Source organism: Epargyreus clarus, unplaced genomic scaffold, assembly GCF_041222505.1.
Source record: "Epargyreus clarus isolate Ecla_fem2 unplaced genomic scaffold, WU_Ecla_fem_2.2 ptg000017l, whole genome shotgun sequence".
In the NCBI taxonomy this organism is placed as follows: Eukaryota; Metazoa; Arthropoda; class Insecta; order Lepidoptera; family Hesperiidae; genus Epargyreus; species Epargyreus clarus.
The window spans coordinates 2,274,797-2,294,677 of NW_027332225.1; the positions used below are offsets into that span (position 1 = coordinate 2,274,797).

Below are 19,881 nucleotides of genomic sequence, written 5' to 3' on the forward strand. Positions count from 1 at the left end.
TGTTAGTTTCAGTTTTTTAAATATATATTTTACTTTTATTATTGAGGCTAGGTTTCAAAAGTTTTCATTTCTCTCGGCACTCCCGGAGTGTAGCCCAATGATTGTTTTATACGATAGTATTATCACAAAATAAAAAACTATTGTATTGTGCAGAGTATCTAGGTAATGCGTTTTATTTACGAACATATATGTATACAGAATTTAGTGGATGCACATTGCACAGGCGTGCTTAGATAAAATGGATGTAGACTTTTATTGCATAGCAGTGTCTTATCAGGTTCCATATTGGACCGGGGTTTTTATCTTATGCCTAGGATTATTCGAAGTAACGTGCATATTTGAAGTAATTATAACTTTTAAAAGTGAAGAAAATATTGGCTTGTTAGTTTACAAAGGTCTGTGAAATCCGCCTATTTGCATTTCGACTCAGACCGCCTGGATACCAATTATTCTGAGGAGAACTGTGTGCATCTACAGGATAGAGATGATGTTGCTCAATGAACTATAACTCGGATCAATAAAAATGTTAATTACTTAATTTTAGAACTAAACTTTACAGGGAGCAACACAATTTTATATTTGACCTTGAAATCAGGACGTCTCATGTTAGCAAAGTTTCGTGGTCACCCTTACTTTAACTGAGGGACGTATATTAGGGATGGCGAGGTTCTCCGAAAAGGTCAACCTCTTTGCATCATGTATCCCTAAGGATGGCCAGAAATAGAGTCAGATACTGTACTGATGTATAAAATTTAAAAATGTATCAAGACACGAAATTTTAAATGTTTGCCTTTCAACACATATCTTTCTGTTGATTTACTTAGGTAACTTCAAATATATATATTGCAGTGATAGTGACTAGTGGTTAAGAAACTCAGCCGCTTGATCGAGGGGTCCGAAGTTCATTTCTCATGCACGCACCTCTGATTTTTCAAAAGTTATGTGCCTATTAGAAATTAATTATCACTTATCTAAACGGTAAAGGAAAACATCGTGAGGAAACCTGCATACCTGAGAATTCTTAAAAAAAGTTTTCATAGATATGTGAAGTCCACCAATTCGCACTTGACCAATGCGGTAGATTATGGCCTAATCCTTCTCAATCTGAGAAGAGACCCGTTCCCAGCAGTGGGACAGTACTGGGTGGATGATGAACTTCAAATATAGTAAAAATATACATTGTATATTTTTACTCTATTTACAAATATATAATATATTTATTTTTACAAATAGAGTAAAAATATACATTGTATATTTTTACTCTATTTTTATATAGATATAGTTGGTAATATCACGAGTCATTGACGTTTACAATTACAAATACACCAAACCGCCTAAAATTCGTGACCTGTTCGTTAATTCCCATAAATTCCCAGGGAATAAAACAGATTCCCGTGCAGTTGTAAAACGGCCGGCAATTAGGAATGTAATCCGCACCCGTGTCCCGTAGATAATTCCTGCCCGATCCGTGACGGCGACGTGACGTAACGCCGAGGTGAATAAATTTAAATAAATAGCAGTATAAATAAATCAACAAAGATGTCCATAAGCCACTTACCATCAGGTGGACTGCATGCTCGTCTACTACTCCTATATTATTTAAAAAATAAACTATTTTTATCCGTAACAGTTTGGATAGAACCATCTCAGTCGTTCCTAGATTGGATCGTACAGAAATACTCATATAAACAAGTATTTTTATAACACGTATTTTATATTTTCATATCGGATGAAATTGCTTTTCATCTTTATAGTTTATTTTATTTTAGAGCTTTATTTTAAAGTTACATAGAGATACAATAATTTTACTTATTACTTTTTTTGTAAAAAAGAAATTTGTCGCTTAAACACGGCTAGCGTAATTATTCTACATACTTAGAAAATGTTTTAAATTGAAAAAGAATATAATAAAATTTGTAAATGAGGTTTCCTTGATTTACATTTAAGAATATTTTATATTATTAAACTCAAATTGTAACTAACTGTAGATATATTCAAATGTAACTAATAACAATAAAATACTTACAGATATCAGTGGTATTTTATCTATAGTTTTGCAAACCTCATAAATTGTATATGAGCGGGGCTAGGAAATAGAGTGGCTAGTCTAATGCAGATTGAAAGGGTATAATCAATATCCACAAATAGCCTATCGCTTCCCACTAAAGGCAATAATTGATGATGTAACTTCCATACTACCGAAGGAAAATCGTTCAAAGTATCGAATATTTAGCCTTATCTTTCAACCCGAGTTTGAACCCGATTTATCGTGAAGAACCCCTGTCTCTAATAAAGCCGAAGTGGAAAATAAATCAGCCGGTTCTATAGCGAGAACTTAGGAAGTCACGTAGATAAATAGTGAAGTAATTTGTCCATTGTTAAACAGACAATAAGCCACGTGAAGCCTTTGTTTCTGTGTAATTCGTGCGAGTTTACGTATTTTTGTGACTGTCAGACCGAAACCACCTCGTATGCTTTTGTCTTTTTGTGTAATAAAGGTAGCGGTATACCGTTAACTGAACATGTACTTTTTAAGTTGTTTGACACAGAAGTTGCGAAGTCACTGTATTCCAAACGGTAATCTGTCCGACCACCGACCGCACAAAAATTTTTCAAGGAAAGCTTCTTAGTTTTTTTTGAGTTATTTAACAAACAAATAGTTCTCATAGGTGTCTGACGCCAATCTACACTTAGCCAGCATGGCTGACTATAGTCTAAAATCCTATTACTAAGAGGAGACTTGTGCCAAGCAGTTCGACTGTAACGCCAAGACTTTCAAGGTTACACGTAATTTATCGCAAAGATCCCCAGTTTCTAATAAAGCCGCAGTAGAAAATAAATCAGCCGGCTCTATAGCGGGAACTTAGGAAGTCACGTAGATAAATAGTGAAGTAATTTGTCCATTGTTAAACAGACAATAAGGCACGTGAACCCTTTGTTTCTGTGTAATACGTGCGAGTTTCGTATTTTTACGACCGTATTCACGAAGGGAACCATTGTAGGTTTAAGAGGGTCTAGCTTAATGGGATAGTGTTACTTTTTGTGTCGTACAGCGTTTTGGACACCGGACGGTAAATAGTCAAGACTTCTTAAAAAGGTAACGCATAAGCGAATACATGATGGTGGTAGAACCATTTGTGGTTTGACTCCGGCGGCACCACCGCCACACCTATTTCTGCCTCATAATAGCAGTGTTAAGCGTTGCTGTGTTCTGGTTTGAAAGGTGGACATACTTTTCCGAGGCGTTCCAGATTAGTCCTCAGGGGTAGCGGCGCATCTGTGGCCGACCTCAGGTAGGGATATTTAATCTTATCTGCTACTCCTATATTATAAAAAAAACACGAGCGATATTTCGTGTCAGCAACAATCGCAGGTGAACGCTGGCGACAAGACGGAATAGTTGGCGATTGCCAGCAATGGAATTGATCGATCTCCACCTGTCGGCGTGATACACATTGCCACACATGGGGCATAGCAGACGAATTACGTATACATGTATATATTTATATCTATCTAAGGTTGGCTTTCCACTCGTCAAATATCTTTATGTACATTTGATCAAATAAATTGGATGACTTCATCCAACTTACTAGCAACATCGATATTTGATCAAAGATTTTTCCAGCTAGAAGAACTCGTTTCCAGGCCAAAAAGAACCGTAAAGAGGCCAAAAAATCCAACTACGCAAATTAATAAAGAAATCTTGGACAAAGATTGGACGTGTGAAATGCGCATCTGTCAAAGAAATTGATGTTAGACATTGTAATTGGACAAAGATATTTGACGAGTGGAATACCACCCTAATACATCTATTTATTACATTTACGCCTGTGAAGAGACAAGCTGTGTCTGTCAATAATATTGTAAAGAAAATTTTATTTTGTTTCTTACAGTACGTGTCTGGTACGCTCTTTTGTCTGAAATAATTACAGATATTTCTGATATAATTTTAACATCGCAACTAAAAGACAGGAATAGACTGGCTCGCATTTTCAAACCACAAAATATTCTACCACCTTCATTTAAATAGAATAAAGCCTCAGTTCTTTAGAAAATTCTCCATACAAGCCTTGCAATACGTTATATGAATGTAATGAGGTATTGTTATAAACAGAATAAAGAACAATACAAAAAGAGAAAAATGAGTTCCACTAATTGGAAAAATGTTCGCTATTGTCAATTATTCTGGACCTAATGGTTTCCTTGCGAAAAATTTGGCTCTTAACACCAAACTTAATGAATACATTGAATGAATAGGAACTATTTTTTAGACGCAAATAACTTTTAACGGTTATGTACTAAGACGGTACTTCGCAACTTTCATTTAACGCACTTATTTCTTGTAGTATTTTTTTTTAAGAAAAGAAAGAAGAAAAGTAAATTTACATATTGCATTTGGGTCATAATTTATAATTAATGAAAATATCACAAGAAAACAGTTATTAGGTTCTAACACTATGATATGAATTTTTGAATGAATAATAAAGTGTTTCAAAATGAACTGGGCTTATGATAAGTTTCTGTCTCTTATTCACATCTGTATCCAAGTCCAAATAGGATTAGAGTCCTAATTGAGGCCTACTGTGGTCCTACTGAGTCACAGATGCGTTGCTACCCGTAACCAAGTTAAACCGCCTCGTATGTCGCCGTATATCGCTACCCTAACAAACCAGAACATAGCAGTAGGTATTTGAGACTGCTATTAGACAAAAATAGTTTTAGCTGACAATGGTGCTCACAATCTTGAGGACAGTTCACTAAAGGTTGGCGACATCATGAGCAAAGTAATATATGAGCGACAGTTCATGTCAACAGTCGTCGTCAACAGTTGCCTATTGCCGCTGTCTGTTGTCAGCGACCGGAATTGGTCATCAGCTACCGAGATAAGCGACGACAGTCAACAACTGCCTCCCGTATATTCGCTCGCCAATGAAAACAACCAGAGTATCCTGCTAAAAATACACGGTACCATCCCGTTACAATCTTATTTAAGATCTTAAAATAGAAACCTGAGAACTGTACCAATTCAAAAGACCTAATATAACCTCGCCTTACGTTTACAAGAAAGCATTCTTGACTTAACTAAAGCATTGTTAGAAACAAAGATTCCACCGTTCCATTTTGCCTTTTTTGCCAGAAATAAACTAGAACAACTGCGGTGCTCCGGCGTTGTTAAGTGTTATTCCAATTAAGGTCTCTGTTTCAGATTATGAAGCCCCAGGCGGGGCGCAGCCTCATTCAGGCGATATGTGGAGTGTGGGAGTGTTCTTCCTTACACAGATAGTCGTGTGCCAGTTAACAACAGGTGAGGGTTTCGTTCCTTTACGTTAGTGGTAGAACTTGCTTCAAGCGAAATGGCCAGCTCATTGATCAAGCTAAAATTATGGAAATGCTGAACCTGATCGCAAATGCCTAGCTAGCTTTAAGGTCTTCGAGTTTGTTTTGAATACCTCATGTTACGAGAGCATTCTAGTGGAGACTAGGTTAGACTGAGACTTATATGAGATATTAAAGTATGTGTAAGCTAATTAGAAGGGGCTATTTTTTAATGGTTAAAAATAATTCAGACGAGCTGCCTCATGGTAAATAGTCACCGTCGCTCAAAGACATTTGTAAGACTAGAAGATTCTACCATCGCCGGCTTAAGATAAGACCTCTTTATTTTTTTGAAGATGCTAATATTTTTTAACAGCAATGCATACGTAGTACTTAATGCATACTCAGGTGGGCTTTTTACTCATTAGCTGATTGATTATCAATCAATTATTACGTAATTGATGGATGGACATAAAAATTGTTAAAATTAACAAATTCGGCAGCTCAGTAATTAAATTATCAATATTTAAAGTATGCCGGTAATATGATAATTATAAATAATCATACATCATCAAATCATTTATTAATTCGTTCTTTTGTCCGCAGAAAACCCATCCTCATCGACAACGCAGGAAGACCAGACTGTGACGCCATTCTACGCTCTCAGCACTGGCATCGTTCCAGCGCCTGTCATGTTACGGCTTGGAAACTCCACAATCGACAGTACGAAGGCCTTTAAAGTGCCACAACCTTCGCAAGAACCTTCCGCTGGGACGCTCACAATACCACCAAATGTTAGGCAGGAAATGGTGCCTCATGTGGTATCAGTCAAGAATACCTACTTCGACCACGATCGAAAGTATGGACCAACGTTTGAAGATACTCCAGATGGGAATATCACTAAAATAACCGTGCAGCTCGGAGAAGACGCTCATCTCAATTGTAGGATAAGTCTCCTTCAAGATAAGACGGTAAGAAAATAGTATTTTGTAGTTTATTTTCTTATTCGCATCGGGAACGGCCAGTATTATGAAGGATTGACTTCGTTTTGCTTTAAATCGCTTTGTTTGAAGATTAAAACTTTTCTTAATCTGCATAAATATTTTTTCTTCGTTTACGTTTAAACTTTAAGCCTGCTTCATTTCAATGGACTATTCAGAAATATTTCGAGAACCGAGAAACATTGAATGCGGTATCTCAAAATGCGTAGCAAAATGCAAGTGAAATAAAATGATGGTATGGTGCAGGTAATTTTTCTCATAACAGTCAGCGCTTTTTAATGTAAGTTGATTAAAATATAGTATATTAAAAATGCTGCTGATATTAAAAAGTTCTAATTAAATTTTAAAGAATTCTGATCAAGACGGAAATGAACAAGGCTATTTCTAGTGTTAGGGCAAATCTAGAAATAGCGGTAAAAGCGAAATTAAATACTTAACTTCTTGTACTTGTCGCGGTTGGAGTTTAGTAATTAAGGAAATTGAGAAAGTTCTTAATCTTTTGCTAATAAAATTAAATGGAGTAACTCCAACGTATACTTAATTGGTTTATTCTCGGTAATAACAAAAATATATACCTTGCAATATTTATCTCATAATAAAATTATATTATAGGTAGGTATATAGTTACAAAATATTATTAATTAGTAACAAATCAAGTTCAATAAAATTTACAATAGACGTAATCATAGCATTTTGTGACCTTATCTCCTAAAAATCATAAAAAATCGAAACAAGCAAACCATTATCAAGTGCCATAGAAAATATATTGCCTTTAATATGTAAAAAATACACGAAAAATATTAACGATCAGAAAATGAAGAAAACCAGAGTAAAAAATAAGAAACATATACAAAGGGCTTGCTTCTGAACAGAAAACCGCAATTACATTATCAAAATACCAAAAACCAAGTCGAAGGTAACAGGCCTTTGTAATAAAATGATTCCGATGATAACCACAATAAAGATAACAGAAATGTTAGCAACTTTTTAAAGTTTTTAAACGGCCATTGTTTTAGATCCTTTGAAGTAATTACCGGAATTGTTAAAATCGGCTAACACGAAACTCTTGGGGCCAATTACAAAGGATTCCGCAATTTATGTTCATTCTGTTTGGGATCCGAGATGTTTTTGTTAAAACGCGATCAACGTTGGATTTGTATTAAATAAATTGTTAAGATTCGAAATATTAGCTTCTGTTTTCTTGTGAAATATGACGCAATAAGACACGTTAGTAGTAAATTGTAAAAAGACCTGTAGCACTACCATGAGTTGGCATAGAAACGCCACTATAGAAATTGTAAATAGAAAACTATTGTCATTTTGCTAGTGAATAACATAACTACTATCGTTACGGTATTTCTTGACAACGTCTGTCAAATTAATGACTCATGGGACCGAATTTGTATGGCAATAATGACATTCGCTAGCGATTTGATTTCTATAGGTTTTATACATATCGAGTTACGCCACTACGGATTTTAGTTCTACGAGTAACCACCAGAGGCGCTGTACAATTTTTCATACATTTATTTTACGCAGTCGCTAGCGAGTAATACTTTTGTTAACTCATGGTAGTCCTACTGACACATTCGAAGAATAACAATAGTATTCTATAATCACGTATAAAAATTTAGTTAGTTATCTTCTTATTTTAAAATGAACTTCTGCACAGTGATTGGATAATGAGTTGATTTATTAATTAATAGAAATCTAGTAGTTATTGACTGACAGACAAGACGGGCAAAATGTATATATGTTCGGCTAATATTACGCATAGAAGTGCTTATAATGTAGACAAAGACTAAAAAAGACTTGAAAAATTATGAGAGCTAAATAAGAAATGATATATTATATTATGGTATACCTAGTTTCCGTAAAACTTAACTTATATATACCTAGTAACCGTAAAACTTATATTTACATGCAAACACAAAGTACGTAAATTAATTCGTACTCAAAAATATACAAAAAAAATACATTAGGCTAGCAAATTATTAAGGCCATTAAGTAGAAAAGATTTCGCATTCATATTTATTTTGTTTCAAGATAATACAAGATGTTTACGGTACATCGACCTCGGATCCGTGAGTCATTTTGATTTGGCTAAGTTATTCCAAGCCGGGTTTATTCCACTTCTGGATAAATTGCGCATAGCAGAAATAAATGAAATTGAACATCTACTTCTACCGCATTACAGACAACCTAGTAGTTTAAGATTAGCATACTTTTCCGAAGTATTTCAGCTTAGTTCTCAGAAGTAGCGGTGTAGCTCTGGCCGACCTCAGATAGGAATATAATCCTATCTGTGGATGACTACAGATACCATAGGCGGCAGTAGCCATTTACCATCGGGTGGACTGCATGCTTGTCTGCTACTCCTATATTTTAAAAAAATATCTCTCACGCTTGTGACCCAGGTCTCAACTACCAATAATAAACCTCTGATTTTTGAGTTACGTGCCTATTAGAAATTATTTGTTCTAACGATAAAGATACCATGAGGAATTATAATTCCTGAGAATTATGTAAAAGTCAATCACCATGAGCAAACTATTACTGTCTTACTGTTGGGCACGGGTTTGTGAAATACAGCGATCCACGTCTAGCCAACGATCTGTGGTCTTTGGCCTAAACCTTCACAAACCTTTCGCTAATAAAAGAAATAACAACTCTTTTAACTCAGAAGAATCAAGGCTCGCGGCGTTAAATAAATATAGTTGAAAAAACTAAAAAACACGCTTTTATAATAAAATCAACTAAAAAGTAGAAAATAATTTTCAATCTAGGAATCAATTAAGGAACAGTAAATAGTAATATAAGCGTATAATTGTGATATAAGCGTGGAGGGCTCCATTTATAAGTTTTCCAAAAGCACTGCGGATATTGATAAGTACAATGGTACAAAATGGATAGAAATCGGGTTCAAAGATTCCGTTACTCTGTTACGTACATACATACATACATACATACAACCCAAGCTAATAAAAGCGTGTTAATAATGGCCAGTCTAGTTTCCAATATCCATAATTAATTCGTGTGGAAATTCTCAATCTATTTTATCGATACGATTCGAAATTACTTGCTATTTCAGAGTACAATATTCAAGAATATTACTAAATAGTAATAATTGAACAGTATTTAATATTCTAGTGTCGAATTGAATTGAATTTAGTACCTAAGCAAAATTATTACAAATTGATTATAAATTTCACAAGATGAAAATCTAATTTCAAATTGACAGAAATTGCTACGAAATTGTTCAAAAAGGTACAAAAGCAAAGCAGTAATATAGTTATTGGTAGTCACAATCACTAAATTTACGTTCTCGGAGTCCCATCTCTTGTCTTCTTCATGCATGGGTGGATGTAGAATAACATATAGGGTACGTAGCACGGTATATTCATTTTAAGTCGCTACTATCGTCCATGGATATCTGTAATGAACCGCAGATAAGATGAGATTTCTACCCCAAATTGGTTCCAGAAGGCTAATACCCCTGAGGACTAAGTTGAAACGTCTTTGATAAGTATATACAACACAACAGCATTTAACATTGATATCCTAACACTGATGTTACAAAGGGTTCTATCGCCTTTCCTGAAGTTCTATTAGTCAGCAAATAATAAGTCGAAAATATTTAACGTTTTAGTAATATAAGAGAATATTTAACCGAGTAGGTAAAAGCTGCTTCAATTTAAATTAAAGTTTTCAAATTACAAACAATAGATCGCTTCTTGCGCCAATAGTCTTGCTCAATAGTTCCGATGAGAAACGCGATAAAGTCCCACTCAACGCCTTGTTCACGTTGATTTACGATCTACTGAAATTCTACACGTTTCACTAGATTTCAGGAAGCTACGAATGCGACTTTTTATCTGTACTTTGCATTTAAATTTAAGTACCTTGATTTGTAAATGTTGCAAACATTTTATGCTCCTGGGAATATACTCCACGTCTTTTCGCAACTGAGAAAGACTTGGAATATATTCAATCATGCTGCTTTTATGTACTTTATTAGGAAGAGTTTCTTTATTGGATGTTTCATATTAAAGAGTTGGATTTGTACACCAAAATGTATTACAATCTATATGGACTTATCTCATTGTGGTCTATTTTCCTGTTTGCAATTTCTTTGAAGTACAACTCTTCTTATTCTATGAACCCTCTATATTTGGAAAAAAGTTTTATATTTGATTCCTTATACTTATTTTCATTACATTACATCTCCTAAATTTTTAACACATTCTGTAATAAATAATTGGTTAATTAAAAACCGTTATACTTAAGCTAAGGCCTTTATTACCTTTTTATTACGTTTCATCGCTTTAAATTTAATATCTCTTCGTTCTTCCAAAGTGTCAGTTTCCAACCTCAGTCTCCCAAGTTTCCGATCACAAATACTTGAGCGATAAACGTTCCCACTCAATGCCTTGTCGATAGCTTGATTTACGATGTGCTGAAACTCTACACGACGTCTCGCTGAATTTCAGCGCTTTGAAGCACTTTTTGCGCTTCGGATTTGAATTTAAGTTCTTTTGAAAGTAAGTGATTTGAAAACATTGGTCCAATTTGAAATGTATCGACAAAATTTACTTCAATTTGTTTGATTCAGATACTCTATGACTTTTGGTTTTGTTTAATATTAGTTAAGATTTAGGTACTATCTTATGTCTGGGTTATAAATGATTTTCAAACGACTTCAAAAAAGGAGGTTTTGTAATCGATCACTGTGGAAATATGTTAGTATGTCCGCGATGTTTCTCATAAACCCAATTTTGATATGGTTTTCGTTATAATGAGTTATAGTTGTTACTTGACAAACAAAAAGGCATTGATGAGTTTACTAAATTACCTAATGTAATTTTCACACCTTTCAAATCAGAAGGTACACACGAATCCACTAACACTATCACATATTCATTCGGATTTCGAATTACTTACATACGTTTGTTTCGGACAGCTATCATGAAGTATGAACGATATTAATCATAATAGTTAAACCTCTATTACTTAAGCTCGGTAATTGTGTTGCACAAGTTCTGTCAAATTTACTTTCGGACGGATGGAACACTTTTTCAATGAATGTACGAAGTAGACGTTTGGAACTTGAAAATAAAACGATTGAAATTTTTGTAGTCGACTGCAACGGGTAATGATTTTCGAATGTATGTATTACTATATAGTAGAAAATATATATTTTCTCGTATGACCCATTCTTAGACAATCCGCATAGCCCAAAAGGCTTGACCAATTTAAATATTTCAGGTTACTGGATTAGTCTAAATGAGTCTGAGAGTTATACCATATCATTTTCAGACTTATATCTCAGTTATAACTAGCCTGATTTTTGGCTTATAATAAAGTTTATTTCTTCTAATACCCTGGGTCTTCCAGGTATCCTGGGTCCGTCGACGAGGCAGGGATGAGATCCCGGAACTCCTCACAGTGGGTGCAGTGACGTACGCAGCGGACAACCGAATTACCGTGGCGAGGAGGTACCCTGGGAACTGGAAGCTGCTGGTGAGGGAAGTCAAGCCTGATGATGAGGGCGTCTACGAGTGTCAGATCAGCACCCATCCCCCGAGAGTCAGCCGGACTTATTTGCATGTTAACAGTGAGTATAAGTTTCTTTGTACTATAAAAATAGCAAATGTATATGCAGTGGACCTAATGTTAAGTGTTTGCAGCCATCTGTCATTTAACCCAGATAAGATAACTTCATACCTGAAGTCGACTACATTTTTTTTTTATATTTAAACCAACGATAAGGCAGACGGACTACCTGGTGGAGGGCAATCACCGTCACCTATGGACATTTGCAACACCAAAGGAGTCGCCAATGCATCGCCGGCTATGAAGGAGAGTTCATTTTACACCCTTCTTGAAGAGCCCCATATCATAGTCAGGAGAATACCTCAGCAGGAAGTTCATTCCACAAATGCGTTTAAGATGACGATTGATGACCTCAGATAAACAGGTTTCTCTTACAACACCCTGTGAACCGGAACACAGAAGCGCTTTTTAGTCAGAAAAGTATGTGGTGGGGGTATTCTAAGTCGAACAACAGGGTCCCACCACTTTCATCTTATATTACACGCTATAATGGTTGCTTACGCAACATTAACTCACACACGTGTACGCAGGTTTTCCTCGATGTTTTCCTGGTACGCGGTCCGTATTGAAAATGAGTGAATGTTACATCGAAAAGTCATTAGTAAACGTCAATAGCAGATATCGAAAAAATAAAGCTGTATGCTATTGCTATTTAGTGACGGCTACGTGTTAGGATATGATTGATTGGGGTCGTGTAGCTGATTGATTAATGTGGTCTAGTACCTACGCAGAGGGTCCCGGGTTTGATCCCCAGCGGAACAGACATATTATTCAGTTTCTGGGTTTAAATGTTTGTTTATTTGTCTATCTGTGAAAGAGAAATATTCACACATCTATAATTTTAAATCCAAAATTGGTGTTTGATAGAAAATAATTTGAACTCGCGAAAATCTAAATATATATAACTCAAAGGTGACTGACTGACATAGTGATCTATCAACGCACAGCCCAAACCACTGGACGGATAAAACTGAAATTTGGCATGCAGATAGATGTTATGACGTAGGCATCCGCTAAGAAAGGATTTTGATCAATTCTACCCCCAAGGGGACAAAATAGGGAATGAACGTTTGTATAAATCTTCTTAGTTAATAATATTACTTCGTAACGCGAGCGAAGCCGCGGGCAAAAGCTCGTTCATTATATAATGTCCTACATTTATATTAAATTACTACATTTTATCCTATTTCAGTAAAAATATTTTTTCACACAACTTCCTTATATTATGTAGCAAACTTAATTCATGGTATAAGGGGGCGAATATATAATTGGAAAATGTATACAGAAAGAAAATTGCGATTAAAGTCTTTTCATACGAAATCTTTACAGATGTCGTTCAAAGTTTTAAGATATTATTTTTTTCGCGGTTTGGGTTTTAATATTTAAGCAATTACCAGAGAAATAGGCAGAAATTCATGTGGCAGTGGTGCCTCCGGAATCTACAAAGAGGGTTCTACCACATTCTATCTGTTATAGTAGTCATTGGTTGTTTTTACAAATTAATTATCACTTGCTTAAACAGTAAAGGAAAACATCGTGAAAAAACCTGCATACTAGAAAAATACACGACGACCAAATAGACACGACGACCACTTACCATCAGAATATGTGCAAGCGAATCCCTTTAAATATTACCCTTAAAACTAAGTTTATATACCTTGAAAAGTACAGATAGACATCTTAATTTTATTTTACATACTTCATTATATAACGTTATTAAACTTTCCGAGATTTAATTTATTCTAGAGTGTCTTTACATGTCGGTACATGACCGTGAAGTTGGCATATGAATTAACTTTAGATTATGTCGGTATGAGATTTTATATCAAAATTACTAAAGTTTATATTAAAATCTCATAAAGGAAATATTATATTACAAGCAAGGTATAATGTTTTTGAAAACGAAAACCGACTGCTTATATAAGTCGTATACCGCATGTTGCATGATCTGCGTTGAAATGCTACCGCATGTTGCAGGGTCTGTTATCGTATTACGTTTATCGTTATAGCTCCTACAGTAATCATTATGTGTAGCACATCACTACCTGTCGATGAAGAACAGTATAATCTGTGTAACATTTTAATGCAAGCAACACAAAATTACATGGACGTCGACCTGTCATCGAGAAAGTAAAGAAATGGAAATAGTATAGGTTATCTCTCTATCCTTGATTACCCATCACTATTTTTTCTCTCAACAGCACCACAAGTCTGGGTCGTAGACGAAGCGGGCGCGCCTCTTCTCGAGAAGTATTACGAGGCGGAGTCAACTCTGGCTCTCGTGTGCAGAGCCCGGCACGTGGAGACCCCAGCAGTGCTGACCTGGCTCCATGAGGGCAGAGCTCTCAACGCTGATACTACCAGAGGTGGGATCAGGTATGTTGGTGAACGACTACTTTTTGATTATATAGGCCTAACAGTTCGTAGCAGTAACATCGGTTCATTAGAACTACTCTTTGATTTTTCTTACTCGTAGATTTAAAAGAAATAAGGCTATAGACAAACTCGTGCAATTTGCGTAGACCGTAAAATAATTTTTTTACATCATGTAAATATTAAACGTGCATATAGCACTCCTCCTAATATAAGTAGTCACTGCCATCTATGGACATGTGTAATAAACCCCGAAAAACAGTCCTGCCTGTCAAACGTAGATACGTTACTGCCCCTGAGTACAGTCCCTGAGGATTAATTTTGAACGGCCTGGATAAATATACATTTTAAAACCAGAATCCAGAGCTCAACACTGTTTTTAGAAGGTATAAATAGGTGTGGCGTTGGTACCTCCGAAGTGAAACAACAGAGGACTCTACCATCTTCGAATTTTCATTGTTAAACAGTCACTTTTAGTAGAAACCGTTGCCCAGTAGTGTGAAGGTATTAGCTTATTGATGATAACTCTAAAGCACTTCTTATATTCAAAAAATGTCAGCGAATAAAACCTTGTAATAACGGAAGCTTTTTGCAACACACTAAAATACCTTGAAAAAACATATTCAGCTTTTATTGCACGTAACCTTAAAAGCCTATTTGCTTTAAGTATGTCAGGAACGCACGAGATTCTTTCAAAGGCCAAACATAGTCATTATACGGGGCTCTAAATTTCATATGACACGCTAAAGCTTTTTACACGTATAAGGGATGCGGGAGATTATAAATAAATAATGACAATGTAGCATCATGTTAAGACACGTGTCGCATTGTTGGAGAGAAGCGAAAGCGAGTTTTCGGTATTTCGGAACGGATATATCATCATCGTCAACTCATTACTGTCTCACTGCTGGGTACGTGTCTCCTCTCTATTAGGCTCTCGATTAGAATATTATAAATCTTCTGAAGGGTCTTTGTGGATTCATTGTATTCGCTTGTATACCTGATGGTTAGTGGACAATGTGTTGTCAACCCATTTCTGTCCCACTGCTGGGCACGGGGAATGAGAAGGATTACGCCATAGTCCACCGCGCCGGCCAAGTGCGAATTGGTAGACTTCAATAACTTTCAATACTTGTTTATTCTTTTAAATATTTCCTTACGATGTTTTCCTTCATCGTTTAAGCAAATGATAATTAATTTTGCCACATCCGTGGTTGCGGGCGGCAAGAGTAGGTGCTCGAACCGTCCAGTAAGCGACCCCGGGAAGGACGGCGGTATGTGTGATCGCATACCATAAGTTTTCTCACTCGCAAAGAAAAAGGTTTACAGTAGTACCCTGTGAGCCATCCGTCTACTTATATTGCAGGTTTTTTTTTTATTTAATATAGGAGTAGCAGACGAGCATGCCACCTGATGGTAAGTGGCTACGGCCGCCCATGGACATCTGTAATCAATCCCAGATGGGATTAGATATTCCTACATGAGGTCGACTACAGATGCGCCGCTACCCCTGAGGACTAAGATGGAACGCCTCGGAAAAGTATGTCTCCCTTACCACACCCTTCAAAACGGAACACAGCAGCGCTTAACACTGCTGTTATTAGGCAGAAATAGGTGTGGCTGGACACCATATTATAGTCAGAATATAGTTTATTTGTTACATCGCTGTAAACCTACGTCACGCCTATAGTCAGTGTAGTGCTGTCTACTGATACATAATTCCTTCCAATACATCTGTGATGAGTTGAAATTATGTACATGACGCGTTATGTGTTATGACGGCACTTAGAGAATCCATTTACGTTGCATATATAATGTTTAGTTACTGACATTAGGGAAGATATGCGTTCTATTTGGCAATGCTTACTGTTAATTAATAACAAAGACCACTCGTTAATCTAATCACCTAGGTTTATTCATGATAGAACCTGGACTGGTGTTAGTAGCCTCTTGCTATCAAATGAGAATTTTGAAGGTGATAGAACCCTTTGTGGTTCGACTCCGGCGGCACCACCGCCACACCTATTTCTGCCTAATAACAGCAGTGTTAAGCGCTGCTGTGTTCCGTTTTGAAGGGTGTGGTAAAGGAGACAGACTTTTCCGAGGCGTTCCAGCTTAATCCTCAGGGGTAGCGTCGCATCTGTGGCCGACCTCAAGTAGGAATATCTAATTATATCTGGGATTGATTACAGATGTCCATGGGCGGCAGTAGCCACTTACCATCAGGTGGACTGCATGCTCGTCTGCTACTCCTATATTATAAAAAAAATGAACTGTCATCTGATGGTAAGTAGTTACTATCACCGATAATCAACTATAACCCATGAACTTCTTTAATCAACTAATCAACCCCAGATAAGATTGATGTCCTATCCGAAGTGGACAATTTACCTCGCTAAATACGGAGACTAAGATGGAATACGTTGCCCACACCCTTCAATTTAAGTATAAAAAATATACTTAATATTACTTAAATAATGAGCATAAAAGCAGTGATAGCCTAGTGGTTAAGAAACTCGGCCTCTCGATCGAGGGGTCCGAAGTTCAAATCCCAGGCACGCACCTCCGATTTTTCAAAATTATATGCGTATTAGAAATTAATTATCACTTGCTAAACGGTGAAGGAAAACATCGCGAGGAAACCTGCATACCTGAGAGATTTATAAAAGAAAATCTCAAAGGTAGGATGTCTACCAATATGATGATGATGATGATCAACGAGCATAATTTTATCAGCTTTTTTACATAATATTACTAACAAATATGTTAAAATTAACACAATGATTAAAAATGTTTTCCTTATTTCTACGTTCTAACATAGCGAGCTTGTTAGTTGCAGGCTACTAAGAAAATCTATCGTTACTCGCTAGCGATACAACAGACATCTAAGACCACGCCTGGAACAGATTAAGGTCACGTTCGAGGACCTGACAGCGCGACAATGCGACGTGATTAACGTAATGTCAGCGCTTTTGCGTTTTGTACGGGATTATCTTGTCGCGTGTCACGTGTCACTTCAGATTTGTTTAGCGAATGTCTTATTTATGTACGCTTCTGAGAAATGTTTTGCATCATTTGGGACAAATTATTGTGTATTGTTCTAATTATTATGTCACAGTATATTCGAGACTTAATAAATTTCATATGGAAATTTCTAATTAGGTATAACATAATTTATAGGGACAAATCTTTGAACCAGAATAGAATTATGGTATGTCATAGTTCATAACTGACCTTTTCTCCGTGATCGTATAAAAATAATATTGCCGTTTTTTACACTTCAGTACCACCCTTGAACTCTATCCTAAATGCCATGGAGCTAATACATATAAATAGACAAACACTCATATTAAAATAAATCTAAGTTAGATGTCTGGCTGGCTGGAATTTCGGAACCTTTAAAACGTCAAAGTATACTTATCGACACGCGGGTACTTTCATTAAGTGACAAATTTTGTAGGTACTATAAAACAGAATGTTTGGACGCCCTAATCTCTGAATGTTATTCCAAATTGAAAAAGTCTTTTAGGGTCTATAAACTTTTAATACAATAAGATTAAGTAAAATTAAACGTAAGCGTTCCTACAATATTGTACCTCTGTCACGTCATGTATAATCCTTCAACGTAGATGAACGAATGATAAATCAACTTCAAGCCTAACAAATGCTAGGATGAAGTTTTATCCGACTGTATGCGTATGCTCTGAATATTTTAGCATGTGTAGCCACATGAGATGTTCAAGGCTAATGTGTCCTACATATTTTATTGTCAGCTTAGTACGATGTAATCCTGAACGATGTCTTGTGAGACATTTCTACGTCTATATTGCTCGCAGTATAGTTGTCGGGCTTTCTACGATGAATTAGTGAATATTGTGTTTTGTTCATATAATTAATTTCGTTAATACCTAAATACTTCTATATATTTTATTACGTTAAGAAAAAGTTTTTTTTAAATCTCAATTTCTCCAAAAGTTATATCTTATATATAAAATTCTCGTGTCACAATGTTAGTTACTGTACTCCTCCGAAACGGCTTTACCGATTTTCGCCAAATTTTATATGCATATTCAGTAGGTCTGACAATCGGCTACTTTCTATTTTTCATACCCCTAAGTGATAAGGGTTGTTCACCCTTAACATTTTTTTTATTTACATGGCAACACAACGGTTAATAAGGTTATATAATATTACTTAAATACTTATTTCCTCCTAGTAATCAAAATGACGATGAAATTTTTATTACGTCCCTCATCATTTAACTATTTTCTTACATTTTCAAAAATTTTAATCTATTTTCAATAAACATTTGATTCAAGATAGCAATTTCGATAGGAATCTACCCATGAATAAATATGTAGATCTAAAAATATTCATAGACATACGAACATTATACTAATTGACCTCTTGAGGAAGCTTCAATAGTGACCGCTCTTCAGATCTTCAGGGAATAAAACCATTGTGCCTTCAAGATTCTTATATCGAGCATAACAAAGCCCTTCTTATGGTACTCTATTCTAATGTCCAATACTTGACTTTATCAGGAACCAGACATTAAAAGGATTCTACCATTTTCCGTTGACTATTGTTTGGAAATACGACAAATCATCTTGTTCGAAAGAGCAAAAATAACATTTTTATTTTTATATATTACAGGAAATAAGACAAACCGTCTTTATTATCAGAAAGAGCAGGAGTATTTTTTTTTATTGACTTGTATTTTAACTGATCTGTAAAATTAGTAGATTTACAAATTACGTCAAGTGAGATCCAGTCTTGGGTGGATCGGCTAGTGGCTAACTCTCATACGCGCTTATGTGCTTTGGAGGACATCTTTAGTCGTCAATGTGTAGTATTGGTAGTACATCATACTTGAGAATAATAAACTCTTTCCTGTCAATAGCAAAATAACATTGTGTAATATAAACTCTTCTAAAATTATAAGCGTATTAACATGTCAAAATATTTAAATTTATTTTAAAATTTAACTATTTATCCTTAGATCATAATTTCCTAAGATTAAAAAAGTTATTTTGAATTGTCCCCAGCGTAAAAACGGAACAAGTTCCTGGCGGCGCGGACAGTCTGCTGCGGCTGGCGCGCGTGAACAGCAGCGACGCGGGCAACTACACGTGCGCGGTGCGAGGCGCGCGACCCCACACCGTCTCCGTGCACGTGCTCAATGGTATGTGGAGTGTGTGACGTCATGACCGCGCGACGCGGGCAACTACACGAGCGCGGTGCGGGGCACGCGACCCCACACCGTCTCCGTGCACGTGCTTAATGGTATGTGGAGTGTGTGACGTCATGACCGCGCGACGCGGGCAACTACACGTGCGCGGTGCGGGGCGCGCGACCCCACACCGTCTCCGTGCACGTGCTTAATGGTATGTGGAGTGTGTGACGTCATGACCGCGCGACGCGAATGCCTGCGATTTCTTATCAAAGTACTCATTAAATGGGTAAACCTATTTATTGCTTCCCCTGAAGACTAAATTGGAACGCCTCTATGATTGAAACTACTGTAACAAAATAAACATAACCTAAGGAATTGTTTCTTAGAAATTTCTAAAATAAA

General features: G+C 36.2%; 2 protein-coding genes across 3 annotated transcripts in view; one reads left to right on the forward strand and one right to left on the reverse strand.

Annotated features, from left to right (window-relative positions):
* The window catches only part of LOC140749211 (uncharacterized), a 433,472-nt gene that overhangs the window by 168,376 nt on the left and 245,215 nt on the right, over positions 1–19,881 (reverse strand). The gene's annotated exons all lie outside the window — the stretch shown is intronic.
* LOC140749111 (zwei Ig domain protein zig-8) overlaps positions 1–19,881 on the forward strand; it is a 153,161-nt gene that overhangs the window by 125,717 nt on the left and 7,563 nt on the right. For both annotated transcript variants that reach the window (XM_073082133.1, XM_073082134.1), the window contains exons 2-6: positions 5,207–5,305; positions 5,923–6,287; positions 11,712–11,931; positions 14,132–14,306; positions 19,352–19,488. In XM_073082133.1, the coding sequence (XP_072938234.1) occupies positions 5,248–5,305; positions 5,923–6,287; positions 11,712–11,931; positions 14,132–14,306; positions 19,352–19,488 (955 nt within the window). In that variant the 5' untranslated portion in view covers positions 5,207–5,247. The remainder of the gene's footprint in view (positions 1–5,206; positions 5,306–5,922; positions 6,288–11,711; positions 11,932–14,131; positions 14,307–19,351; positions 19,489–19,881) is intronic.